The sequence below is a fragment of the Hordeum vulgare genome, chromosome 5H (genome assembly GCF_904849725.1).
Source record: "Hordeum vulgare subsp. vulgare chromosome 5H, MorexV3_pseudomolecules_assembly, whole genome shotgun sequence".
NCBI classification, from domain to species: domain Eukaryota; kingdom Viridiplantae; phylum Streptophyta; class Magnoliopsida; order Poales; family Poaceae; genus Hordeum; species Hordeum vulgare.
Genome location: NC_058522.1, coordinates 553,854,763 through 553,882,627, shown reverse-complemented (window position 1 = coordinate 553,882,627; position 27,865 = coordinate 553,854,763). Strand labels below are relative to the sequence as shown.

The following is a 27,865-nucleotide window of genomic DNA, read 5'->3' as shown; positions in this document are numbered from 1 at the left end:
GTACCCAACTGTCTCTTTTGGGTAACCTATGAAGACGCACTTTTCCGCTTTGGGTTCCAGCTTTTCAGGCTGAAGCTTTTTGACATAAGCATCACATCCCCAAACTTTAAGAAACGACAACTTTGGCCTTTTGCCATACCACAGCTCGTATGGTGTCGTCTCAACGAATTTCGATGGTGCCCTATTTAAAGTGAATGCAGCTGTTTCTAATGCATAACCCCAAAACGATAACGGCAAATCAGTAAGCGACATCATAGATCGCACCATTGCTAACAAAGTACGATTACGACGTTCGGACACACCATTACGCTGTGGTGTTCCAGGCGGTGTTAACTGCGAAACAATTCCACATTGTCTTAAGTGAGTACCAAACTCGAAACTCAGATATTCACCCCCACGATCAGACTGTAGGAACTTGATCTTCTTGTTACGATGATTTTCCACTTCACTCTGAAATTGCTTGAACTTTTCAAATGTTTCAGACTTGTGCTTCATCAAGTAGACATAACCATATCTACTTAAATCGTCAGTGAAGGTGAGAAAATAACGATATCCGCCGCGTGCCTCCACGCTCATTGGACCACACACATCGGTATGTATGATTTCCAACAAGTTACTTGCACGCTCCATTGTTCCGGAGAACGGAGTCTTAGTCATCTTGCCCATGAGGCATGGTTCGCACGTGTCAAGTGAATCAAAGTCAAGTGACTCCAAAAGTCCATCAGCATGGAGTTTCTTCATGCGCTTTACACCAATATGACCCAAGCGGCAGTGCCACAAAAATATGGCGCTATCATTGTTTACTCTAACTCTTTTGGTCTCAATGTTATGTATATGCGTATCGCTATCGAGATTCAATATGAACAATCCTCTCACATTTGGTGCATGACCATAAAAGATGTTACTCATAGAAATAGAACAACCATTATTCTCAGACTTAAAAGAGTAACCGTCTCGCAATAAACAAGATCCAGATATAATGTGCATGCTCAACGCAGGCACTAAATAACAATGATTTAAGTTCATCACTAATCCCGATGGTAGTTGAAGTGACACGGTGCCGACGGCGATTGCATCAACCTTGGAACCGTTTCCTACGCGCATCGTCACTTCATCTTTCGCCAGCCTTCGTCTATTCCGCAGTTCCTGCTTCGAGTTGCAAATGTGAGCAACAGAACCGGTATCGAATACCCAGGCACTACTACGAGAGCTGGTTAAGTACACATCAATAACATGTATATCAAATATACCTGATTTTTCTTTGCCCGCCTTCTTATCTGCCAGATACTTGGGGCAATTGCGCTTCCAGTGACCCATACCCTTGCAATAGAAGCACTCTGTTTCAGGCTTAGGTCCAGCCTTGGGTTTCTTCGACGGATTGGCAACAGGCTTGCCGCTCTTCTTTGAATTGCCCTTCTTGCCTTTGCCATTTCTCTTGAAACTAGTGGTCTTGCTGACCATCAACACTTGATGCTCTTTACGGAGTTCAGACTCTGCGACTTTCAGCATCGCAAATAACTCGCCGGGAGACTTGTTCATCCCTTGCATGTTGTAGTTCAACACAAAGCCTTTATAGCTTGGCGGCAATGATTGGAGGATTCTGTCAGTGATAGCTTCTTGCGGGAGTTCAATCCCCAATTCAGCTAGACGGTTTGAGTACCCAGACATTTTGAGCACATGTTCACTGACAGACGAGTTTTCCTCCATCTTGCAAGCATAGAATTTATCGGAGGTCTCATACCTCTCGATCCGGGCGTTCTTCTGAAAGATAAACTTCAACTCCTGGAACATCTCAAATGCTCCATGACGCTCAAAGCGACGTTGAAGTCCCGGTTCTAAGCCATACAAGACTGCACATTGAACTATTGAGTAGTCCTCCTTACGCGCTAACCAAGCGTTCTTAACATCCTGATCAGCCGTAGCGGGTGGTTCATCTCCTAGCGCAGCATTAAGGACATAATCCTTCTTTCTAGCTTGTAAGATTAGCTTAAGATTACGAGCCCAGTCTACAAAGTTGCTTCCATCATCTTTCAACTTAGCTTTCTCTAGGAACGTATTAAAATTGAGGATGACACTTGCGTGAGCCATGATCTACAACACAAATATATCCAAAGTGGACTTAGACTATGTTCAAGATAATTAGAGTTCAACTTAATCAAATTATATGCTAAACTCCCACTCAAAAAGTACATCTCTCTAGTCATTTGAGTGGTTCATGATCCACTTATACTATCCCAAGTCCGATCATCACGTGAGTCGAGAGTAGTTTCAGTGGTAAGCATCCCTATGCTAATCATATCAACTATATGATTCATGATCGACCTTTCGGTCTCATGTGTTCCGAGGCCATGTCTGCACATGCTAGGCTCGTCAAGCTTAACCCGAGTGTTCCGCGTGCGCAACTGTTTTGCACCCGTTGTATGTGAACGTTGAATCTATCACACCCGATCATCACGTGGTGTCTCGAAACGACGAACTGTAGCAACGGTGCACAGTCGGGGAGAACACAATTTCGTCTTGAAATTTTAGTGAGAGATCACCTCATAATGCTACCGTCGTTCTAAGCAAAATAAGGTGCAAAAAGGATTAACATCACATGCAATTCATAAGTGACATGATATGGCCATCATCACGTGCTTCTTGATCTCCATCACCAAAGCACCGGCACGATCTTCTTGTCACCGGCGCCACACCATGATCATCCATCAACGTGTTGCCATCGTGGTTGTCGTGCTACTTATGCTATCACTACTAAAGCTACATCCTAGCAAAATAGTAAACGCATCTGCAAGCACATATGTTAGTATAAAGACAACCCTATGGCTCCTGCCGGTTGCCGTACCATCGACATGCAAGTCGATATTTCTATTACAACATGATCATCTCATACATCCAATATATCACATCACATCGTTGGCCATATCACATCACAATCATACCCTGCAAAAACAAGTTAGACGTCCTCTAATTTTGTTGTTGCATGTTTTACGTGGTGACCAAGGGTATCTAGTAGGATCGCATCTTACTTACGCAAACACCACAACGGAGATATATGAGTTGCTATTTAACCTCATCCAAGGACCTCCTCGATCAAATCCGATTCAACTAAAGTTGGAGAAACCGTCACTTGCCAGTCATCTTTGAGCAAAGGGGGTTACTCGTAACGATGAAACCAGTCTCTTGTAAGCGTACGAGTAATGTCGGTCCAAGCCGCTTCAATCCAACAATACCGCGGAATCAAGAAAAGACTAAGGAGGGCAGCAAAACGCACATCACCGCCCACAAAACCTTTTGTGTTCTACTCGAGAAGACATCTACGCATGAACCTAGCTCATGATGCCACTGTTGGGGAACGTCGCATGGGAAACAAAAATTTTCCTACGCGCACGAAGACCTATCATGGTGATGTCCATCTACGAGAGGGGATGAGTGATCTACGTACCCTTGTAGATCGTACAGCAGAAGCGTTAGAGAACGCGGTTGATGTAGTGGAACGTCCTCACGTCCCTCGATCCGCCCCGCGAACAATCCCGCGATCAGTCCCACGATCTAGTACCGAACGGACGGCACCTCCGCGTTCAGCACACGTACAGCTCGACGATGATCTCGGCCTTCTTGATCCAGCAAGAGAGACGGAGAGGTAGAAGAGTTCTCCGGCAGCGTGACGGCGCTCCGGAGGTTGGTGATGATCTTGTCTCAGCAGGGCTCCGCCCGAGCTCCGCAGAAATGCGATCTAGAGGAAAAACTATGGAGGTATGTGGTCGGGCAGCCGTGAGAAAGTCGTCTCAAATCTGCCCTAAAAGCCCCATATATATAGGAGGAGGGAGGGGGACCTTGCCTTGGGGTCCAAGGGATCCCCAAGGGGTCGGCCGAGCCAGGGGGGAGGACTCTCCCCCCCCAAACCGAGTCCTACTTGGTTTGGTGGGAGGGAGTCCTTCCCCCTTCCCACTTCTTCCTTTTTTTTCCCTTCTTCCCTTTGATTTTTCTATCTTGGCGCATAGGGGATTGGTGGGCTGTCCCACCAGCCCACAAAGGGCTGGTGTGACCCCCCCAAATACCTATGGGCTTCCCCGGAGTGGGTTGCCCCCCTCCGGTGAACTCCCGGAACCCATTCGTCATTCCCGGTACATTCCCGGTAACTCCGAAAACCTTCCGGTAATCAAATGAGGTCATCCTATATATCAGTTTTCGTTTCCGGACCATTCCGGAAACCCTCGTGACGTCCGTGATCTCATCCGGGACTCCGAACAACATTCGGTAACCAACCATATAACTCAAATACGCATAAAACAACGTCGAACCTTAAGTGTGCAGACCCTGCGGGTTCGAGAACTATGTAGACATGACCCGAGAGACTCCTCGGTCAATATCCAATAGCGGGACCTGGATGCCCATATTGGATCCTACATATTCTACGAAGATCTTATCGTTTGAACCTCAGTGCCAAGGATTCGTATAATCCCGTATGTCATTCCCTTTGTCCTTCGGTATGTTACTTGCCCGAGATTCGATCGTCAGTATCCGCATACCTATTTCAATCTCGTTTACCAGCAAGTCTCTTTACTCGTTCCGTAATACAAGATCCCGCAACTTACACTAAGTTACATTGCTTGCAAGGCTTGTGTGTGATGTTGCATTACCGAGTGGGCCCCGAGATACCTCTCCGTCACACGGAGTGACAAATCCCAGTCTTGATCCATACTAACTCAACTAACACCTTCGGAGATACCTGTAGAGCATCTTTATAGTCACCCAGTTACGTTGCGACGTTTGATACACACAAAGCATTCCTCCGGTGTCAGTGAGTTATATGATCTCATGGTCATAGGAATAAATACTTGACACGCAGAAAACAGTAGCAACAAAATGACACGATCAACATGCTACGTCTATTAGTTTGGGTCTAGTCCATCACGTGATTCTCCTAATGACGTGATCCAGTTATCAAGCAACAACACCTTGTTCATAATCAGAAGACACTGACTATCATCGATCAACTGGCTAGCCAACTAGAGGCATGCTAGGGACGGTGTTTTGTCTATGTATCCACACATGTAAATGAGTCTTCATTCAATACAATTATAGCATGGATAATAAACTATTATCTTGATACAGGAATTATAATAATAACTATACATTTATTATTGCCTCTAGGGCATAATTCCAACAGGTTAGCGTACGATTAAACAGAGGGCGTCACAGGGGGGCACCCTTAGTAGCGCGCGGTATAATTTTGACCCATGTTATTCGAGGATATTGGCCTCCCGTTCTTATAGTTTTTCCCTGAAAGCGTAGTCCGGGTGATTCCAAACCTTGCTGGGTAAAAATGGGTGTGTGCTGATTAGGTGTGTTTACTTCTAAAATACCGTACATGGGATTAGTCTTTGTGACAATTGAAACCCGTTGGTTGTGGGTAAAGAGTACACCCTTTGTAGAGTCAAAACTATTCGAGTAGTCGCATCCATGGTGAGGGACGACTGGTTGACAGGTCAAGTGTCGATCTTGGTGTTGGTCTCTAGAGAACAAAATATTATTTATGAAAAACCCTTACTTTTGATTATATGACTGTGACGTTTACAGCTAACCTCTTGAAACCTTGATTGTGCCATCTGGATATTCACTTGTCGTTATTGAATTATTTATGTCCTTTCCGTGTTGTCGCCTAAACGCCCGACTGTGGCAAGCATTTAATTTGTTTATGCCTTTTTAGTGGTGTCGCCTAGACGTCCGACTGTAGCGAGTATTTATTTTATTTATGCACTTTTCGTGGTGACGCTTAGACGCTCCACTGTGGCATGTTAATTTATTATTAAGCCTTGTATGCGATGTCGCTTAGACGCCCGAATGTGGCCCGTTAATTTATTATTAAGCCCTGTATGCAGTGTCGCTTAGACGTCCGACTGTGGTCTGTTAATTTATTATTAATCTCTGTATGCGGCGTGGCCTAACTTTCCCAACACATGGAACTTTTCTAACAATCAAATTTATATTATTAAATGACAATCAATGTGTTAGGAAAGTTACAATTCAAAATTGATTGTCACATAATATTTACTCTTAAAGGAGGAGTCTACGGTCATGATGGTACGTCCGTTGTCGTTCGTTCGTCTCCACCCTTGCCCTCGTGCGGTTCTTTCCCGTACCGATTGATACACATTCGCATGTTAATTTATTTCCTTCCAATTATAGCGGTTTTCTTTTCACCAAAGCTTCCTTTCGTGAAACATCTCACAATAAACGCCCCATCCCGATCTCCTTAAAAATCCCGCACCCCTCTCCCTCTCGCCAATATCTCCTCCCAAATCGTAGGTTTAGGGTTCTGGTGTCGCTGCAGCTGCCACCGTTCAGTCCGCCTACAACAAGCGAGAGGAGATTGTGGTGGCGGTGGCAGTAGCAGTGGCGACATCACAGGTAAGAAGGAGGATGCAGAGGAGCCGGGGCATGAGTTCCGCCGCAACCCGACGCCCATCTAAAACCCTCCACCTCCAACCCGACCCCAACACTATGAAGGATGAGCTATCGAGATACGCACCTCTACATCAGCCTCTCGTTCGGCGTCTACGACGCTGGGTAGAGCAGGGTGCAAAGGAATACCCTGAGGCGACACGTATGGCCTCCGGGTTGCGACCATTCCCCTTAGTGCAGCCCCTTGCATGGGCATGGTCGAGGCCGGTTTGTCTGTCGTCTCCCACAAGATTGGTCCATCGGTCGAACAGCGAGAGAGCAGAGCAGAGCAGATGGTAGGGGTGTGTGCCCGACCTTCTATACGCGGTTGGGGTGCTGGGAGCACGGCTACTTCATATAGGTGTCAAGGATGAAGGGTTTGCTCGAAAGGGCGGGAAGAAGGTATGTTGCTCTCTGCAGCTTGTGTTGTAATGTCACAGGATGCATGGCGCTCGGAGAGGAAACGTGTTGTGCTCTACCATGTGGCTCAGAGAAGACTACTCTCTCTTTTTGTTAAATTCCTCCCTGCTAAATTCTCTGTGTACGCAGATGGAAATCAGAATAGCAAGTCTGGAATACATACAAGCATGAGAAAACTCCGATAATCACTCTTATCCCTGATAGGTAACTATTGTGCTTTGGTATTGAAGGGAATTATGCAATATGAACGGAAAATGGTTTGTATGATCATGCATGTGTGCCGCAGAAGGATTTTATTATTGTAACTATCGAAAATACTATTGGTGTTGTTTCATTACTTGGAAACGTGTTTTAGCCTCCAAGGCTACAAGCCTACAATCGTAACTATCTTATCATTCATGTGAACTTCTCTTGGTTCCTTCTAACTTGTTCTATCCTCATTATTGATCTGTTCACATTTGGAAAATGTAGAATGATAATGCAAAGAACGGTGTTGCATTGTGAATATGAATGAGGATGAAACCCTGCTTACTGAACTAGGCAATGGATTAATTATTGCATCGTCGTGTCATGTGTTCTTGACCCGGCTTGCCGAAATTAGATATATGGGTTTGACAAATTAGATCTTACGGACAGTAGTACTGTATTATTGTATAGTTTTTCTTTGTTATTTAATACAAAATTACAGTAGAGGTTTCCCCTTCTCTTCATGCGTCAAAAAATAAATTTTGTAGTTACTATAGTCATAGCTATTATTAATGGGTAAAATGATATTTTAGTGTTACTATCACTGACCTTGATGTGGGCAACATTAGTTTTTGTTGTATGTTTGATGCACTGCTCCATTGATTGCCTCATTTTCGATTGCTTCAATTCCATGGTGACAGACATAATATACATTTCATATACTTTGTAAATTTTTGAATGTGAGTACTCCATGTTGCTCTGTTAAAATACTTAATGTGAACATCTGAAAGCCACTCTTGAAAAAGCACTATGAGAGACTCCTATACCTCACTTTTCCTTTTGTTTTTTATCAAGCCTTTCCACAGAAGCGTACTGACTAGATTGTAAGAACTAGATCTTTGTGGCACGGGGGACTCACGTCGAGGGAGAAGACAAGACATGCATGAGTGGAGAGGGAACGAGAGGCTTTGGTGGCGAGGATGGTGTCGTCCGCATAAAGATAGGCAGTAGGGAAGTGGCTGCTCGGGGATATCACCTTCGGGATCAGCCAAAACATGCGTCTCTAGGTGATCAATAGAACCAAAATATTTTGATCTACTAGAATGGTCGCATTGCCATTTGTACTTGCTCATCATAAAGTGTGGAAAACATGTGATGCTTGATATTTCTTATTGCATCATGCTTTTGATTTACTAGAGGTTGTTGGATATGATCGAAGTGCTATTCTGAGAAGGAAGTACAAGGCAAAGATATCTAGCATCATAAGTAGTATTTCTGATTGTGCATGTAGGTATTCAATGCTTTTCCACTTGTACAAGAGAAGAGCTTGGATCACTAAGGATACAATGCTTTTGTGGTAAATTTCTCCTATGCTCTGGACCAATAAGATGATTTTTTTGCGACATCAACCGCATTTCGACCGACAGTTGAAAGCTTGTTGCTTGGCCGATCTTACTATTATAGGTACAATCATATCTCCGTATTTTTTATTAGTTGAAAGCTACATAATGCCCATGAAAGGATGCACTTTTAGTAGATTTATGGTCAGCAGTAAAGCTAATTTTTTTATTTAACTGTCATATTTCATTTTACTGCTCCGTGACAACTTCAACTTTGTATTCTTTAGACTGTTGGTGGATATTTGATCTAATTTGATGGTTTATGCTCATAACAAACAAAAATGATATTATTGTACCATTTCAGTCTTTATGTACGTTAATTTTAAGTTCTCATGTATTTTGCTTCTTTTTGGTGGCCACACCCAAAGCCACATGATCCTTCTATATCTTGCGGGTGCCATTTCTACTTTTATGTACTAATAGAGATATTAAAAAAATGAGAAACGATGAAAGAATATATGTCCCAAGGGCGATGGCACACACACGGAGAGGAAGCTATAATCCCATCATGGTGTGGTACACAAGGATGGGGAGAATAAGGACAGATGTTTGCTGTCTAAATCAGTGCAAACAATATATGATTGTTGAAATATGGCAATGATATGTATACAAGTTTCAACAAAAGCATGATTTAACCATTGTGAATATGTTATGTGATCGCTAGCTGAGTAGCTGACCGAATAGTCCGTCAATGAAGGTAAAGCACTTTTAACTTTTAAATTAAATAAACATTTTTAAAAAGTGAAATGTAATTGCAAAGCTGTTTTCAGACAAACGTTTTTCTAGTGAATGCAAAGCTGGCCACCCACGAAAGCGATAAAGATGATATATATTCCATTCCGGTCAGAAATTCAGCTCATTGTCTTCAAATGCATTGTATACCAACTGTATGATCATGCACTAAATAATCTTTACCTCTTTTGTCATTTCTATAAGGTATTTTTATTTTTATGGAAAACAAAAATCTTGGTACATGAACATTTTAGATACTAAATATTGTTTTTTTTTAATTCGAAAAAACAAATTTGAACACCCAAGTATGAAATCCTGGATCCGCCACTGCCCCCTGCAAACTATTAACATTAACTCCTAAATAAATAAAATATTTTTTATTATTTTAGGGGTTTTAAAAAGTTTAATGTAATTGCAAAGATTTTGTTTAGACAAAAAGTTTTCTTTTAGTGAATGCAAAGCTGGCCACCCACGAAAGGGATAAAGACGGTACGTATCCCATTCCGGGGACAATTTCAGCCCACATCTCTTAGGCCCGTACGGCCCATAGCCATGGCCCTTGCGTCCATTCCAACCTCGCCCCGCCGGGAAAGCGCAGGCGGCGAGCCCCCAACCAGCCTGACCTCGCGATGCAGATCCTCCGGCGGAACCTTCTCCAAGCTTCCCGCCGCCTCTCCTTCCTCCTACACTCTCCACCTCCCGCCGCGCACGAGGTCCACGCGCATGCCCTCGCCACCCTCTCCGCCGCCCGGCGGGACCCGTCCATCGGCTCCCTCGCCGCCACGCCGTGGGCCGCCACGCAGCGCCGCGGCGCGAAGATGCTCGGCTCCGACGTAATCCCCGTTCTGCCCCCCTCGCTCTCACGTCTGCTCGCTTGGCCCGTGACCGCACGGAGCTTAGCTAGGGTTCTGCTAAGCTCGTGCACTGTTATTGCTCCTGCTCTTCTGTTCAGTTCGGAGCAAATTTGTGGGAGAATTCGCTTGGCAGACGGAGCAGTTCCTTTTTATTTTGTTCAGTGGTTCCATTGATATGTTCATTAGCGATCGTGCAAATGCCATGTAATGCTTCTTGCAATTTTTGTGTTTCTTTGCTGTGGAACGCTCAAATTTTAGGTTCTGCTTCGGGGTCCTCAAAATCGTGGTGGGAATACCCCATGTGACCAACAGTCATACTGCCACTGGTGCAGGACGTGTAGCCAGTAGCGTATTCTATTAAAGATTTAGCAAAGTATTTTAGTGTTTGATCAATCCGCTTGACATGGATGCTACATTTAGAAGGTATTATCAAAGTTGTTTTCTACAGTTATACTTAGTTAGCAGGGAGGCTTCCAGCTTTCCAATGGTCCTAAAAATAACTGCAAAAGCAACTTTTGGTATACATTTTTAATGACATATTGATTAATATCCCGGGTCTTAATTTTGCTAATGCCTTTTCAGTTCTGTTATTCTATTAATCTTTGTGGAAGCGCATAATGATGCTTGCACTGACTTGAGATGTCCTCATATGTGTAGGTGAAACTTGGAAATGTGATACAGAGAAGAGGTGTGTGATTAACTGGTTACGTCTCTAGTGTTTCGTTTTTTACTTCCAAAGTATCGTGGATTATTACTTATCCATCTTTTGGGCCAACCTTAAATCAAGGCCGCATTTATCAGGTGTGTTTAACTGCTTTTCATGTCCTACGTTCCTCCATATTTCCTCAAGCTTTATGGTTTATGTTCACCTATGTTTCTGGTCTATTAAGTAAGAGCAATCACTCTATCATTTCTTACTTGAATGTCTTCTGTTCAGGTGATAAAATCGCATCATTCACATCAAGGAAGAGGAGGAGCCACAATACAGGTCATTTATTATGTTTCTTTCTTTCAATCTGTTGCACCACTTAACTCTGCATACTTCACGTGATGGCAAAGCTAATGTTGGTCTCGTCACTCGCCAGGTTTTTCCTTGCATCTATGTTATCAGACCCAATCACACAAACTGGTCTCATCTTAGAGTACTTATTTTAGCAACAGTAATAGGACATGCCAACAATGAAAAGATAACTTACGAATAACTTGTAAATGAGTAATAACAAGAACAGTGAAATAAACAGCTAGGCACCCAGAAATACATTTTGATTCACTGTTGCCCCAATGGCATGTATGCAGTTCCATGCAAAATGTCCCCTCAAATGATGAAAACTAAGTTCAGGTGGATGTTTTTTTTTATATGTTCTTGACTTAACTGGAGCTTAAATTTGTCATTTGTTTCATTACCAATCTGAATTTTATTCTCAACTCTTGATTGCTGCAGGTGGAACTGAGGGATGTTGACACGGGTAACAAAATAGTTGAAAGATTTCGTACCGACGAGGCTCTTGAGAGTACGAACATTTCTTCACTCCTTCCTTGTACAAAAGACATTTTAGGACTAAGTATAAGCTTCTACTCCCTCCATCCCATAATATAAGATCGTGTTGCAAGCTGTTTTAGCGTGCAAAATGATCTTATATTACGGGATGGAGGGAGTATGTTTTAGTCTGATTTTCTTTCTGTAGCTATTTGTACCCTGTCCTTGTTAAAATGTGCTCCTGTGCAATTTTTCATAGGCTTCTCTTCTCTTTTTCTGGTTACAACTTAGAAAGCTGAGCAATAATTTCTTCTAGTGTGTTTTATTGCATTCAATCATACATCTGCCATACTCGAGCAGTGTTAGCCGCTCTGAAGGTACCAAACAATGTTGAGATGATGACCATCTACAATCAACTCAAATAACGATAATGATTATAGAAGCTGGATGCGTTAACCAGCCTTTTAGGAGTATTACAATCAGCACCTCATATCTCAATCACGACCATGAGCCTCTCCAATTAAATATAAGTTATTGTTGATTTGTATAATTTATTTGTCAAGATTTGGGCAACATTTGACATTAGTTTTGCACGTAAATGCATCATATATTCATATCAGTAATAATTGAAGAAAAAAGAAGGTGGCACCGTATGGAACTAGGTTTTGCGAGAAGGTGGCCAAATTAACCTGGTTTTGACAAACTCCTGGCTTGAGTTACCTGGCTACCCAACTTTCTTCCAGTAATATCTAGTCCAGTGGGATTTTCAGAAGGCACAGTCATGATAAGTTGATATAGTAATTTGGTTGTTTATATTTAGAAAGCATACAGTCATGTTCATAATGGGAATCTAATCATTATATATTTTCTTTACATATTCAGGAGTTTTTGTTGAGGATAAGCCTTTCACTTATCTGTATCAGGAAGGAGACAACGTGGCACTTATGGAGTATGCTTATTTCCCTGTTTTCTTGTCATTCCTTCATTAACATGCTGTGGTGTGAATGTGTGATGCTGTCTATGTTTTATTAATATCCATTTAGTAACGACTTAATCTGGAATCCTTTTTTTTTTGTCAGGCCTAACACGTTTGAGCAACTCGAGGTTTCTAAGGAACTGTTTGGCAAAAACGCTGCATATCTGAAAGGTCCGAATAGTATTAATTGACATCCAGAAAAATACCAATTGCTATCAATACTATAGATTATAAGAACGTGCTTGTGCTTTACCTTTTTAATAGTTACTCCCTCCGTTCCTAAATATAAGACCTTTTAGAGATTGAACTATGAACTACATACAGATGTACATAGACATATTTTAGAGTATAGATTCACTCATTTTGCTCCGTATGTAGTCTCGTAGTAGAATCTTTAAAAGGTCTTATATTTTGAAACGGAGGGAGTAGATGATTTGTTTACTTTTGTGCCTGTAGCTCTCATATATGCAAGTTAGTGCTGCTGTAGACATAGTAGTTACTTTTAAATGATCACAGTGGATAAAATTATCAATTCCGATTAATATAATGTGGGGACACTTAAGTTTTACCTTACAAATGATAGTGATCTGTATATATGCCATGTATTAGCGGGCCTAAATATATCCGATACATGTGCATTTTTCATAATTCGTTAGCAATAAGATGTCAGCACCTAAGAGGCTCACTCACTCCTGCACTGATAGTGTACATGACTCAGTCGATGTTGATATCTTCTGCTCATTGTCAAAATGGTTTTAAATGTTTTTTATCTCATCTAAATAAAGAAAATGGTTAAAAGTAAATTTCGATTGAGACCGTTTAACTCAAATTTCCAATAGCATTGTTTTTCAGATGAGATGAAGGTAACTCTACAATTCTTTGATGGTCGGGCATTATCTGGCTCAGTGCCTCCTCGTGTGACTTGCACTGTTGTTGAAGCGCAGCCTAATGCAAAAGGCCTAACTGCTACACCTCAGTGAGTTTCATATTACTTCCATCATTAAACTAATTCTTATTTCTGCAACATCTATTTATTATGTATTGATGAGTTTTTGGGTTATTCATTGTTCCAATATCTTTTATGGGTTGAATATTAGTAAGTTAAGTCCAAGTGGATACACCGGGTACTTCTCCTGTTTTGCGTCTCGAAATAGGCATCCTTGTCAAATGTTCAGCAATGAAGTTATGGTAATAGAGTAATATGTTCCATGATATTTGTGCATATATTGCTTGGAGTGAAAGCTCATAGTGTTCTAACCATAATCTGAGTTTTTTGTCTGGAGTGAATATACCTGATGGGTAATTATATGCCCGGAGAAGAAACTTGAAAGTTAATTGTGTAGTTACGAGTTACATGAAGCAGAACTATGACAAACAGGTTAGTTAGTTTGATACAACAACAACAAACAACAACCTGCAAAAGCAGTAAACAGTAGTTCACGTACTATGGAATTGTATTCATGCACATGCTCATTGCAGATTCCCCTTTGATCAGCTTCATCATCTTTTATCATCAAATGTTAGAGGCCTGGTGTTATGCGGTAATTAAACTTATGTTTGTACTAAATGCAGATATAAAAGGGTCTTGCTGGATAATGGCCTTACAGTGCTTGTAAGTTGATGGGTACCATTTCGTAGAGTTTATTCACCTAGCCCTTTGTGGACTGGTGTATGGAAAAGCCATCTTTTCAGTATTCTTTTTTATTTGTTACATAATCTCCTAGTTATCAATAGTAAAACTAAAAACAAGAAATTTGATGGCAGCTTGAAGTATCTCTCACTTGCATCAACTTTTTGAATCGTAGGCCCCACCTTTTGTTGAAGTGGGTGAGAACATCGTTGTTAGTACTGTGGATGATTCATATATGACGAGGTAAATTGTGGGAAATCTCAATTACTCAGATTATATAATGCTCTATTATTCTGTCAATGAGTGTTTTGATATAGCTAATTTCTTGGTAAATTCACTGAAAATGTTTTCCATTTCAGGGCCTAAGGGTGGTGTCATATGGTGCTTTGTTCTCCGAAATTGGGATTCGACTTGTACTCGACTTCTCTTAGATAAGTTTGCTAGGCCGTAGACATAATTCTGTATCTGCCTCCACAAAAAAGGCATCCAGTTTTACCAGGAATTCAGTAACCAACAACACATTTTTGTTCTTACAGATATGTTATGGGGAAGCGATGCACACGCTGACATGAAAATGTATTGCCCTTTTATAACTTGGTAGTTTTGTGAAGTGAAATAATACTGGGTTGTGCTCAATATGTGCAAAACGCCAATCATATATCAATAAGAAGTTATATTGCTGTTCCTTATAAGGTTTTGCGGCAACAAGTTTCTCTATCTGCCCGGTAATAGCACCTGGTACTTGATACAAAATTCTAAATTTCCTTTCGTCACGCGTATATAGCGTTTACGCACTGGTTTGAATGAAAATCGGAAGAAGGTTTTGGTTTGAAAAGAGAAAAAAGACTAGTTGCTTTATATACAGCTACTATCGGTATCAAATAAAGCAATGTGCTTCATGTACACTTTCTAAAGCTGCATCAGCTCAGGAGCTACAAAACCCTAACAACGGAAGGCGCATGATATGGCCTTCACTTGTAGGCATGGACGTAATCCTGGAAATAGAAGTTCTTCTCTATGAAGCTGGCGAGCCAGCGGGACGCGGCGAAGCACAGCACCGCCAATGTCACGACGGCGACTCTCTGCACGACCGACGTCACTAGTGTCCCCTTGGCGACCGCAAGGAAACCGACGACCGCCACCGACGCGACCTGCAGGGCAACCTCCAGCGCTTTCATGGTCTTCAGCGCCGTGCTGCAGCTCCTGCACTGCGCGACGTGCGACCAGTACCTGTGGACGCCATCGCAGAATTTGTTCAGAGCGAATTCACTGAATGCTCAGGTGTTCCAGGCATCAGGTTTGCGGTGGAGAAGAATTAGGATGTTGGGATTATTTGTACCTCTCCATGAGCTTGTCTTTGGTTGGAGTCTCTGGTAACTGACCGATCGTCGGGGCGGCCCAGCCGACCTGACTCTTGCAGTGCTTTCTGAACCAGTTCCTGAAGGCGATCACCATGTTGTCCGACGACGTCGGCACGTACACGGCTTTCTGCCAGTTTTCAACGCCTGCCGCAGCGAAGTTGCGCTCCTGAAATGAAGGAAGAAGAGTGGGTTTGCTTGCTGATTGAGCTCCATATGTTGGATCAGGCTTTGAAATTCAGAACCACTGAGCTTGAGCTGAAGAATCATCACCTCGATGTGGAGGAGGTAGATGTCTGAGTCCAGGATAGCGTTCTGGCCGATGTGGTAGTACCACCGCGGTATGACCTTGTCGAGCCAGACGCCGATGTTCCTCGGGAACGCCCAGATCACCCTGCTCTTCCCCGGAGACACCGGGACGCACATGAACACCAGCATGAACTGAGGCGGCTTCTTCTTCTTCTTCTCCTGCCCAAACCCAAGCATGAACTCTGAACTTCTGAACAACCCCTGTTTGTTCTCCTCTGAAGTGCTGCAAGTTTCGCTTGAACCGGCGACAACAATGGGAAATGTGCCTGCTCAATCAATCAATTCATACCTCTCCCTCTTCCTCTTTGGGGAGGGGCGAGCCGTAGAAGGTGCACGGCGCGACGTACCGGAAGTATCCGCTATTGTCCTGCTCCGACAGGAACCCGGCGATATCCGCCTCCGCTATCTTCATCTTCACTGGCCCGCCGCCTTCGACGTCGAACTCAACTGTGAAGAGAAGAAGAAGAACTGAATCAACACTCTCATTCATTCAGTGACACCGTAAACGGAATTCTCGACAGCGCCGATCATGTCAGGCAGGGCGCAGGGGGGCTTATCTTCCTGGGTCTTCCTTCTTGCGAAGCTTGCCCATGAGCCCCTTGTGCGCGTAGGGGACGTGTGCAGGGTCCATGAGGTTCTCCACCAGCACATCGTACCTGCGAGAGTAGCTGTGAGATTCCGCAATGGAGGGAGGCAGCCGCGCGTTATCGAGGTTGAGAGGACGTGTACCCGTAGGGGAGGTCCCTGACGCCGTAGACGGTGACGAAGGAGGGGTCGTCGATCTCCGGGATGAATGGCGGGCGCTTCCTCTGCAGAACGTCCTGGTGCTGGGCGTCGGCCCTCGGGTAGAACCACAGGATGTTGTTCTGCACCACGCTCGGGTACGACGCCACGCACGCCTTGCTGTTCTTGTGCACCTGCGCCGCGCAATCCATTTCGATTTTGGTTTTGGTTTTCTGGTTGATCGGATTCGGAGGAAGAAGAAGGAGATGGGATCGACGGCGTTACCGGGGGGCCGAGTGCGGGGGCCTGTGGGATGAACTGGCAGGAGCCGCGGCCGTCGAAGCACCAGCCGTGGTAGACGCACTGGAGGCGGCCCTTGTCGTCGATGCGGCCCTCGGAGAGCGGCGCGAGGCGGTGCGGGCAGGCGTCGTCGAACACGCGCCACTCGTCGACGGCGCGGTCGTACCAGGCCACCACGCGGAGGCCCAGCACCGTCTTGCCGTGCGGCGCGCCGGGGTCCAGGTCGCACACGGGGGCCAGCGGGTACCACTGGTCCAGCCAGTCGAAGCTCCCCGCCTCCTCCGCCTTCTCCTCGCCGCCGAACGGGGACGGCGCAGAGGGCGCCTCCGCCGCGACGGCCGAGACCGGCGGCGACAGCCGCGCGCGCTGCCGCCACCGGCGCGGGGCCGGCGCCGCTGGTCTGGCGGTGCTGGTCGCCGGGGCGGCCGCACGGAGCGGGAGCGGGAGGGACGTGAGCGCCCGGGGGACGAGGAGGAGGGAGAGGGGATCCATGGCGCGTCGTCCGATCCCGCGGCGGCCGACGGCGGGGAGAGAAGAGAACCTGTGGCTGTGGGGAGTGGCGCGCGGGAGGGAGGGAGGGAGGGTGGGGGAGCGATGCGCGCGCGCGGCTGCGATTCGCCGGTACGACTTATCGCCACGTCTCCACCTGCCAAGGTGCACAGCACAACGGCAAATGGAACGGTGAAACCAAACAACAAACCCGAAATTATGGTGGTAGTACGTACAGTGCTGGTGATTGATTTTCTGGAAATGTATTTTGGTGGCAAAAAAATGCGGAATTTCCTGCTTTTACACGTGTTTTTGGTGGATTGCATTGCAGCTCTCGGGTACCACACACCCCTATATGAAAATAACATTAAAAAATAAGAACTTTTATTTATTTTTTTTGAAATTTTAGGATATGAAACCTGAGAGCTTGTTGTACACCCATGTTCATTTTTCGTGAGGACTTGGTGCCCGTGGTATCCGCGATGTACTATTTACGAACCGGCATATGTTACATTCAGACTTTGTTTTTACACATATAATTTTTTTAGTGGCATTATCACAGGCACCCATTCTTCATGAAACTGAACACGTGTGTACAACGGGCAGCCAAGTTCATATCCTAAAATTTCAGTGTTTTTTTTGAATTTTTTCAATATGTTTCTTGATGCTATTTATTTTTATATAGGGATGTGTGGCATCCGAAAGTCATAGATCCTCATCTCATGCATGTATTACTAATTTAAATTACTATTTATTATGACCAACCTAAGAAAGCTTGAGCGTGCTTCGTTTTGCTGCTGGTGTTGTTTGGATTTTATAATTTTTGTTTGTTATTTGCTTTGGTGTGTGGCAAAGATGGTATGTGTTTTCTTCTTTTTATAATGCATCTTTTTTTCTGTTTTTTCTTGCTAGTATGATTTGATGTTATGTGTTAATCAATTTATATTTTTATCAAAAAGTTCTTTCGTTGATGGTTGTATGTTTTGGCCTCGTTCGCTTCACATGATTTCTAAACATTCCACAGGAACCATCGATTCTACAATTTCTTTCTCTTTGATGTGTTTCGCGGAAAAGGATTGCTAACAATGTCGATTCCATAGGAATCAACACATTTACCCTGACCACATTTTTTTTGGCTGAAGCCCGAGGCTGGCCACTTATATAAGTTGAATAAAATATGCTAATGTGGGTCCATGCGTGAGAATTTTTTTAAAGATTATTATTTTTTAAAGAATTTTTGAACTTATGGTTTCAATTTTGTAAATTTTGATTTTTTGACCTGGTTGTCCTTGTTTGCTGAAAAGGTCCTTTTGCTCCTTGTATATGGGCGGGGATGCCATAGAGTTCGTCTTCGTTCGCTTGGTAAATGAAAAAATTTAAAAAGATATTGTTCATAGTACCCTAACCCAACTCACGCTCTGTTTGATCGGGAGCTTCACTTGTTGAATCCTTGTGTCAACTGGACTGTATTAATGACAAAACTCCATTCCGAATCCGCACGATAAAAAGAAAAAAGAAAGACAAAACTCCATTCAGATGAAAAATAGCTTGAATTATGCATCATAAGGAATGAGTTCTGTCGATCAATCTGCTCAGACTGTCGCAAGCATTAATCAAGCTCGGCCTCGACAGTGATGGAGGACCCAATAGGGCAAGGGTTGGCGGCCGCCCTACCTTGATTTGTCCCGTGTAGGGAGATTGCAGGGCGGTGTATTGGTGCGTCGGCGTTGTCGATGACGAATGACCAAAATCCGCTCTACCTCAACTTCTGTTCGACCTACGCCAATGATGCTCGATGAGAAATATTTCAGACACTCTCACACATCTACTCATATAAATGTTGCTAACCTCGTAGGCATTGTCCCTCGTCCTGTTCTTTTCATTGCCTGTGCACACCATGCCATTTATCCACGGCTGTAAACCAGATGTTGCCAACTCCCACAATAATATCAATATACCAAAGGCAACGTCTAGAAAGTCAACGATATCCACATTAGTAGATGCACACAATTAATTGAAAAAAATATCATCAAGCGTGAAGGTTGGGCACATGGGTTGGCACGGCACGACTCGTTTAATTTTTAATGTATTTTCAGCTTTTAAAAATATATGTAACCTGAAATAGAACTTAATATGCCTAAAAATGAGCCCAACTGACTAAAAATGTGCATCCCAACATGCTAAACTGATCAGCGTGTCAGCCCGTTTAGTAACCAGGCCATGTCTGGCCTGGAGGCGCAGCACACGGACTGGTAATGCAGTGCCCATTTACTAAATGTGCCCTTGTGGGCCGGACCGGGCTTCGTACAATTAGTACGAGCCGGGCTGTGTCGAGCTGGCCCGACCCATTTGGCCCGGTCTGCTCCACAATGTAGGGTTCAAATGGCTCTTCATGCATTGTCCTTGTCGTTACGGTCTTGGTGGCACAAGAGTTTGACCAGGAAACAAAAAAAGTGTTTGACCACGAAGAGCTCTGGCATATAGCAAGTGTGCAGTTGGAATAGACGCACACTTTTAGTACATGTTCGGCAATCCTCCTGCTTCGTAAAAATAAAGGATATACGGAGCACCTCTTCACTCGCTCCAGGTTTTTAACCTTAGCTCCACCAACTCTAGGAGCTAAGTTTCGGAGCGGAGGAAAGCCGAACAGGGCCTTAATGGCTAACATGGGCGGAAGGCCTTCATAATAGCGAAGACTGACCTTGGGACCAAACAAGGACGAAAAGGTCCTCTTTGGTCCACATGAGAACGAAAACTCAGTTTTCGACCCAAACAAGAACGGCTAGATCATTCAACTGAAATTTACAAAATTGAAACCATAGTTTCAAAGTTTTCATAAAAAGAATAATGTTTAAAAAATCCACACGTGAGAGAACAATGGCTGGCAAGCGAATAAAATCATAGCTTAGCTAATGCATGGTTATTAGTACTACTATAACTCTTGGCAGCATTTGTTATCGAGAGAATTCCTTATTTGGTCGTTTCTTAAAATTTTATTCCCCATTTGACCTAAAATAAAATTTTCTTCCCTATTCGACACCTTAAGTAATTTTTGTTCCTTATATGACATTTTCGTCCATTTTAGGCACTAAAGTTGTCAAGTCTGAGGCGGAAAGACCATTTTGCCCCTAGTGTATAGTTTAACTATCCTGATTTAAGTAAAAAGAAAATCGGTTTATCCATGTTTTAGGGATGTTCAACGGATGTTTTGTATATGTGTGCTCTAATATTTTATCTTAATCTGAAATGTGCGTGTAAAAACCATAACAAAAAATATGTGAAACTCATACTAACATATATATGTATATAGGCTAGTTACTCGTATATATATGTGACCTACCCATGTAATATTGTCACTTGTATACCGTGAGAAAAAGATAGTAAAGAGATTAAGCACAATCAGCGTCTCTTATTCTCACGTGTGTAGTGTGCCATTGATCTACTAGTCGGCAACTTGTACGAGCACACATGGCAAGTGCATCTAGAGCAAAACGATACGTGTGCGATCTGCGGCCGGAAGCTAATCAGCCGCGACTAGCTGGTACGATGCATTTTATCAGAAAATACTCAGTCATGCAAGCTATATTACGTTGAAAAATATCTGCATCACATCGAAAAGTATACGGCACTGTACTTATTTAAAAAAAATAAGTATTGTACTGATCGTGTATATATATACCCATAGAAGTTCTATGGATGTTTTGTACGATTTTTACACGCACAAACCAGTTTTTTAAGAAACAAAATATTGAAGCATACATATACATACGTAGCATTTGTTGAAGATCCCTAAAACATGAGTGAACTAATTGCATTTTTTAGTACATCCAAATGGTCTTTTGCACTAGGGGCAAAATGGTCTTTCACTAGGGGCAAAATGGTCTTTTCACCTCACACTTAACCCCGTTAGTGCATAAAATGGACGGAAGTGTCATATAAGGAACAAAAAATACTTTATGTGCCAAATAAGGAAGACATTTTTATTTGGACCAAATAAGGAACCGAGTAAAAAAAAATGCCAAATAAGGAATTTTCTCTTTATTATCCATCCGACATGAACGCTTGGTTACTGTTTCTTTCCTCTATTTTCAACTAGACAATTTCCCACGTGTTATAGCAGGAATCGCTGGTAATATGTTTAGATGACTTTATATATCTGAAACATGAATATTATAATTAATAATATGGGCATATATACAAATACACAAGATTTATTATACTTCATAAGTTTATTGTCGTAAAATAGTTTTGAAACATAAGTAGCATAATGTGAGTTTAAAATTCGTTCAAGTTGTGCATAATGGGTGTCTTCACCATTAATTGAGGAAAAAAATGTACATGAATAGTAAGGATGACTCTCTTCGTGCGCGTTGCTGTGGTAACTTTGTTAAAAAAAATGTACAAGTAGTTACTAAATCTAATGAAAAGAAAGTATAAGCTCGAAAATCAATACAAGAAAGTGTCTAAAAATAAAATAAAACTTATGAGTTACAATTAAAAATGTGAAGGATGACTAACATTAGTATATGAAGTGGCAGCGTCACATGCATAGACTAATGCAAAAATAATTGTAATTTCTAAGTTAAATGCATGACTCGCTTATGTGGTAGATTTTACATGACCTAGTAGGAGAGAATACTTAAATACATTGATTAATGGGACGTTGAGTTGGACAATTTACATTATCCTGTATGAGTTGTTGAATCTCTGTATGATGCAATGCTATTTTTCTTTGCATGGTATACCATGTCTTATTTTGTTTTTAATTTTGACTTACGTGCAGTCTTTTTAACTTGAAAGTTACTGGGCTTAATCCTCGATGAATCGATACCCATTTTCCTCATTGTGTCTGCGTAAATAAGATTGAGGCTACTGCCTCCGTCCATGGGGACTCTAGTGACATGATACCCATCGATGATGGGGTCGAGCACCAGGGTTGCCGACCCCCCCCCCCCCCCGTGTCGAATACTGGTTGAGTGATCCGTGCGGTCATAAGTGATCGGACATGCCGACCATGGGTTGTACTTCGGGGCTACTGGCTCTATATCGTATAGGTCCCGAAGTGCTCGTTTCCTCTTCTTTTTTGGTATGTGCATGACATGGATCATGTTCACGGTTTTCACCTCAGGAGGGAATTGCTTTTGGCCCCCGTTGTTCGCCCGACGAGGTTCTTCATCATCCTCGCTACGGGGACTCTTGCCCTAGTCATCGGCTATATTTTTTCTCGTCTATTTGATTGCCCAACAATTACGGTTGGTGTGGATAGCGGGCTTATTTGGGGTGCCGTGGATCTGACAAGGCATGTCCAATATTTTACCCAGCGCGGTCGATCCATCCTGATTCCCTTTAGAGGGTTTCTTCCGCGATCCCGGCCTGGAGTTGCTAAATCCGGCATTAAATGGCGTATCTTCTGCTTCGCCGGCGTTGTGCCGATGCTTGTTCTTCTTACGCCGTGGCTTACCGTTCTCGTTCCACACTTCAGACGTGTCAGAGTTTGTAGGGGGGTTGTTCCGTCTGGCTAGTTAGTTGTCCTCGCACGCGCAAAAGAGAGTCATAAGGGACGTAAGGGCCGCATTATTCTTGGCCTATCTTGCATGAGCGTCCGGGCTAGCCATTCATCCCGAATATTACTTCGGAAGGAGGCGAGTGCCTCAACGTCTGAACAGTCGGCGATTTGGTTTTCTTTGTGAGGAATCGGTTTCGAAACTGTCGGGATGACTCACCGGCTTGTTAGAGAATGTGGCTCAAGTCATCGAAGCCTGGCGGCCGGACATAAGTGCCGTGTAAATTAGCTCGAAAAACATCCTCGAGCTCCTCCCAGCTCTCGATGGAGTTTTAGGGTAGGCTATTCAGGTAATGCCGCTGTGGTCGTTTGAGCTTTAATGGTAAATATTTATGGCGTGGAGGTCATCACCTCGGGCCATATGTATGTGGAGAAGAAAGTCTTCAATCCAAACGGATGGGTCTGTTGTTCCATCATATTGCTCTATATTGACGGGTCTGAACCCTTCACGGAACTGGTGCTGCATTACCTCATGGGTAAAGCACATTGGGTGATCAACGCCTCTGACCTAGGCGGCATTATGCTAGAGATCATATGAATTCCTATTCCGGGGTGGCTCCTGAACTCTATCATGATGATTGAATCGATCTTGGTATTCATCCCGTCTAGCGGGAGTGCGTCCTCTAGACCCATAGATAGATCTTGTCTCTCCCGTTTTACCGTTCAGATTGTGCCGCCCGTCGAATGGGTCTCCAGGCTATACCGTCTCCTTCCCTCGTCTGCGATGGTGTTTAGACTATTCCCTATCATTTCCATCCATCTTGTCCCGGCCTCGAGGGGGCGGTCTGGCTGGTCGCCGTGAGTTCGTCTGGGTGGTACGGGCTCAAAGGCTTCATCCTCAAAATATGGCAATAATCGGTGGCATTGGTAACTTTTATTTTGCCAGTGTTGTTCCTTGCCATACGTTTTTTGGCGACTAGGAATTGGGTCCATCTGTCATTGATGGAGTCTTGATCGGCCTTGATCTATTGTTGTTTTATCTTGAGTCTCCTGGCAGTGGCTATTAGTTGTTGCTTGAATTGTTCCTGATACAATGGGCCTTCGGGAATAATGAAATCCTCGTCTCCGAGGCTACACTCCTCTTCGAAAAGAGGGAGGTAGTTGCTATACTCGAAATCGTTGAGGTCCTCAAATTTATCCAGACCTCTGTGTCCCTCCGAATTGTCACGCCTTTGTACGGGAGGAGCGGTATCAACGGGGTTCTCTTGGTCATCAAAGGTGGCATTTTCGTCCGTTTCCGTATTGCTCTCCTTGCCTTTACGTGCTCTAGGATTTTTGCGATGCCAACGCCATTGGGGTTCATAGTCACTACTTTTGACTAGGGTATCATCATCACTCTTCCCTGTGGTGTTATCATCCTTAGGGGTGTCCATCACGTACACATCATATGTGGAGGTGGCGGTCCATCGTCCCGTTGTGGGAGGAGCAGGTGTATCGACATCCGTAAATGTGTCTTCGGCCTCGTACGTGAAGAAGTCCAGCAAATCAGTTAAGTCATCGATAGTGGATACTAAGTGGGAGGTGGGTGGGAAATAAAAGTTCCCTGCACCTGGGCTCAAAGCCGATCAGAGATCGGGGCCGAGCCGTCCAAACTTTCCATGGTTCGGATCCGGACCAGTGTCTCGTTTGACAGCGAGGGATTGGCTGGACTAGTCCTTGGAGCTTCACTGGAGTTGATCTCTGGTGTGTCAACACAAGAGGTGTGTTCGGACAAGGTTAACTCCTGATTTCCCAATGCAATGATCAGATCCGTGCTCAAGGCCATATCTGGAGTAGGCACAAACCCGAATGCGAGGTCGGGGAGGGGACCCGAAGTCGAGGCTAAATTCGAGGTCCGAACGAGGACCAGATAGCCTTGGGCAGCGACGACGTATACCAAGTCGCTCAACTTGATTCCCCAACCTGGGGCGAACCCGTTGGTCTGGCCATGGTGACGAGTTGCTTTGACATGTGGGGTAGTGATGCCGAATGTAGAGAGCTGGTCGGGGACAAAGATATCCTCGGAGCTCATGCCTTCGTTAGCGACCAAGCGAGCCATCGATCCTTCTGATGATCCTTTAGTGAAACTCTTAATGAAAGCACCAATGTCGGTGTCAAAACCGGCGTATCTCAGATAGGGGGTCGGATATGTGGATCTTGGATCAATGGGTAACAGGAGACAAAGGAGACGGTGTCTACCCAGGTTCGGATCCTTTTGATAGAGGTAAAACTTTACGTCCTACTCTTGTTTATATTGATGGCGAAGTAGCGGGTACAAAGTTGATCTACCTCGAGATCGTATGTTGTGGTCTAAACCCTAAGAATAATGAGCTTAATTTGTCCTACGAACTAAATCCATGTAGTTTATATAAATATCACGGGTGTTAGGGTTACACAGCGTCGGTTATACACCGAGGAGGGAAAAAGCCGAACTACGTGACCCTGGAATACACGCCAAGTCTTCAGGAAAAGCCCATCTTGAATACATCATCATTTATTTATCCAAAGCCCAATAATGATGATAGAACGACCTAAGAGTCCGGTCCATGGAAATACATAAGCGTCCCGAGGACCACTCAGTCCCCGACTCCCTCAACCACCTCACCGATGAATGGCACCATCGTGCGACGGTCGAGCCTAATCCTCGCAAGGTACAAGAACTTCACCAGGATCCAGTGCAAATCCGGATGCAACCGAGCCAAACGCAACCGGAGAAGACTACCAAATTGCCCCAACACTGTCCAAACAAGGGGGGGGGGCGAGGCCAGCCCCTCCGCCCGCGCCCACCCTACCGGAAGCCGACCCAGCCAAGCTAGGCGGTGCCCCTAGCTCGCGTCGCCGTAGAGTGTGGCTTCCCTCGGCGATCTCACAGTCGCGGCCCAGCCGGCCGCACCGCCAAGCCGTCGCGCAAGCCCGTCCCACCAGATCCGCCACGCAACCGCCGGTGCACCATTGTACCGCCGCGCCCGTAGCCCCGCAACCCGAGGCGCCGCCGCCTCGCCCTGCGGGAGCGCGGGGCTCCCCGCGTGCACATCGCCTCGTGCGAGAACCACGAAGGGAGGAGGGAAGAGGAGCCCTGCCGCCGCCGCTGCCAGCCGGGCTGCCCTCCGGCAACGGCAAGGCGAAGGGAGGCAGGGAAGAGTGCAGGCGATGACGGTTAGGGTTACACCCAACCCGCCCGCGAGAGCGACCTGGGCACGAGCTCGATGAGGGGGGCTCACATGTGGGCGTTTAGCTGCGATTTACATTTGCGGTACCTAGTTCACGGGATATGTTCTACCGGAGCTCCCGCAATATAGTAAAATCATTTTGGCTTTTGTAGTATAGCATAAGCTGTTTTGAGGTACCGATGTTCAAGGAATCTGTTAGAGAAATGCTTTTATTGTTTGTGGTTTCACTCATGCCTTTCACTATGTAGGCCAAAATTGATGCCGAATCATTTTTTGATGCATTTGGCACCGACGCCCTACATTACCCATCTGATGCCATAAGAAAACTTCCGGGATGACGGATCACCTACTTGCTCTGATGCCCACTTCTTTCACGCAATAACGTATTACTCCTTCCGTTCCAAAATAACTGTCTCAATTTAGTATAATTTTATAATAGAGCTAGTATAAAGTTAAGACACTTATTTTAAGATGGAGCCAGTACTATTTTACTAATAGGCTCCTCTTGTGTGTGGAGGAAAGTTGGCTGGGTCAAATACTTTCATGCTTGTGTGGGTCCTATTTTATTCCGTCCTGCAAATACACATTGCTCAAGCAAAGTAAAAAAATTCTTCCCTGAGCACCGCTGATGTGATGGCGATATCAGGCACCGACTACATAGTGGAAGGCCTCACTGACCGAAATGTTTTCATAAGAAAAGATTCGTATTGAAGGACCTTCGTATCCAGATAATCCTTCCCTGGCTTTATGGGTTTCCAGTTTGCAATAAAAAGGAAGAAATCTAGAGCTGATTCGATTTCCGCGATCCTTCCTTTGACAAACGCATTTACTGAATGACGGGAAGGGCGCGGTAAATTTCCCATCGCAGCCGTCCATTCGCCATGGATCCGACCGTCCATTGCCCGTGCGCGCAGATCGCCGGCCCCACGCCACCCCCTTCCCCCGCCGTTTAAATTGCCTGCCGAAACCCACCGTCCTGCCATCACCACCAAACACAACACACTCCCGCCAACCCAACGCGCTCCCGCCTCCCCAAATCCCAATCCCCAATCCCCATCGGCCATCGCCAAATCTCTCCGCGCCTACAACACCATGGAAGCCTCAGGCGCCGGCGCCGGCGCCATCCCGAAGGCGAAGAGGTACGTGGTGGGGCGCAAGCTCGGCGGCAGCCCCAGGAAGAAGATGGTGGCGCGGTCCGTCAAGGCCGGGCTGCAGTTCCCCGTCGCCCGCATCGGGCGCTTCCTCAAGAAGGGCCGGTACGCGCAGCGCGTCGGCCGGGGCGCCCCCGTCTACCTCGCCTCCGTCCTCGAGTACCTCGCCGCCGAGATCCTGGAGCTCGCCGGGAACGCCGCCAAGGACAACAAAAAGTCCCGCATCATGCCGCGCCACCTGCTGCTCGCCATCCGGAACGACCCGGAGCTTGGAAAGCTGCTCGCCGGCGTCACCATCGCCCACGGCGGCGTGCTGCCCAACATCAACCCCGTGCTTCTCCCCAAGAAGACGGTCGAGAAGGAGCCCAAGTCGCCCAACAAGGCCGCCAAGAAGGCTTAGTCGATTACTGCCTAGTACTCTACTTCGTAATAGAATTAGTGTTCGTTGTTCTGGTAATGGTGTCGATCTAGTAATGTTCTGTTCTGCTCTGAAAAAAAAAAATCAATGTCAGAGATCTCTCTGACTGACAGTAAATTTCTGCTGCGTTGGCTGTCTTAATGATTTTGCAATGGTATATGGAGTTCTGCATTTGCGCGGAGGGATAAATTGTTGTACTTACCAATCATTTGAACTTGATAAATTCACTTGGCGTGGTTACTAGAAAAACTAAGCAGTAGAAATCGGAGTTGCAAGCTGAAGAAGC

At 44.8% G+C, this 27,865-nt stretch overlaps 3 protein-coding genes across 5 annotated transcripts; 2 read left to right on the top strand and 1 right to left on the bottom strand.

The window, feature by feature from the left end:
• Positions 1-9,740: 9,740 nt before the first annotated feature.
• On the top strand, positions 9,741-14,808 carry LOC123452859 (elongation factor P). Of its 3 annotated transcripts, XR_006632665.1 has the most exons (12): positions 9,743-10,015; positions 10,694-10,724; positions 10,824-10,837; positions 10,974-11,024; positions 11,478-11,547; positions 12,396-12,462; positions 12,593-12,660; positions 13,342-13,465; positions 14,062-14,101; positions 14,295-14,362; positions 14,479-14,550; positions 14,656-14,808. XR_006632665.1 is itself a non-coding variant. In XM_045129581.1 (11 exons), exons 1-11 carry the CDS (start codon positions 9,812-9,814, stop codon positions 14,483-14,485), a joined length of 744 nt encoding a protein of 247 aa, XP_044985516.1. In that variant the 5' UTR covers positions 9,744-9,811; the 3' UTR covers positions 14,486-14,808. The 3 variants fall into 3 exon arrangements, 2 of the variants coding, with proteins under 2 accessions (XP_044985519.1, XP_044985516.1); XM_045129581.1 differs by having other exon boundaries at positions 9,744-10,015; positions 14,479-14,808; XM_045129584.1 differs by lacking the exons at positions 14,479-14,550; positions 14,656-14,808 and having other exon boundaries at positions 9,741-10,015; positions 14,295-14,366.
• A 53-nt stretch (positions 14,809-14,861) lies between these two features.
• On the bottom strand, positions 14,862-17,429 carry LOC123452858 (protochlorophyllide-dependent translocon component 52, chloroplastic-like). The gene is made up of 7 exons (XM_045129580.1): positions 16,795-17,429; positions 16,516-16,703; positions 16,344-16,442; positions 16,076-16,235; positions 15,751-15,945; positions 15,459-15,646; positions 14,862-15,349 (listed from the first exon to the last, which is right to left on the bottom strand). The coding sequence occupies exons 1-7, from the start codon at positions 17,299-17,301 to the stop codon at positions 15,091-15,093; spliced, it is 1,596 nt and encodes a 531-aa protein (XP_044985515.1). The 5' UTR covers positions 17,302-17,429; the 3' UTR covers positions 14,862-15,090.
• A 9,577-nt stretch (positions 17,430-27,006) lies between these two features.
• On the top strand, positions 27,007-27,613 carry LOC123399039 (probable histone H2A.5). The gene has a single exon (XM_045093470.1). The coding sequence runs from the start codon at positions 27,103-27,105 to the stop codon at positions 27,559-27,561; it is 459 nt and encodes a 152-aa protein (XP_044949405.1). The 5' UTR covers positions 27,007-27,102; the 3' UTR covers positions 27,562-27,613.
• The last annotated feature ends 252 nt before the right edge of the window (positions 27,614-27,865 follow it).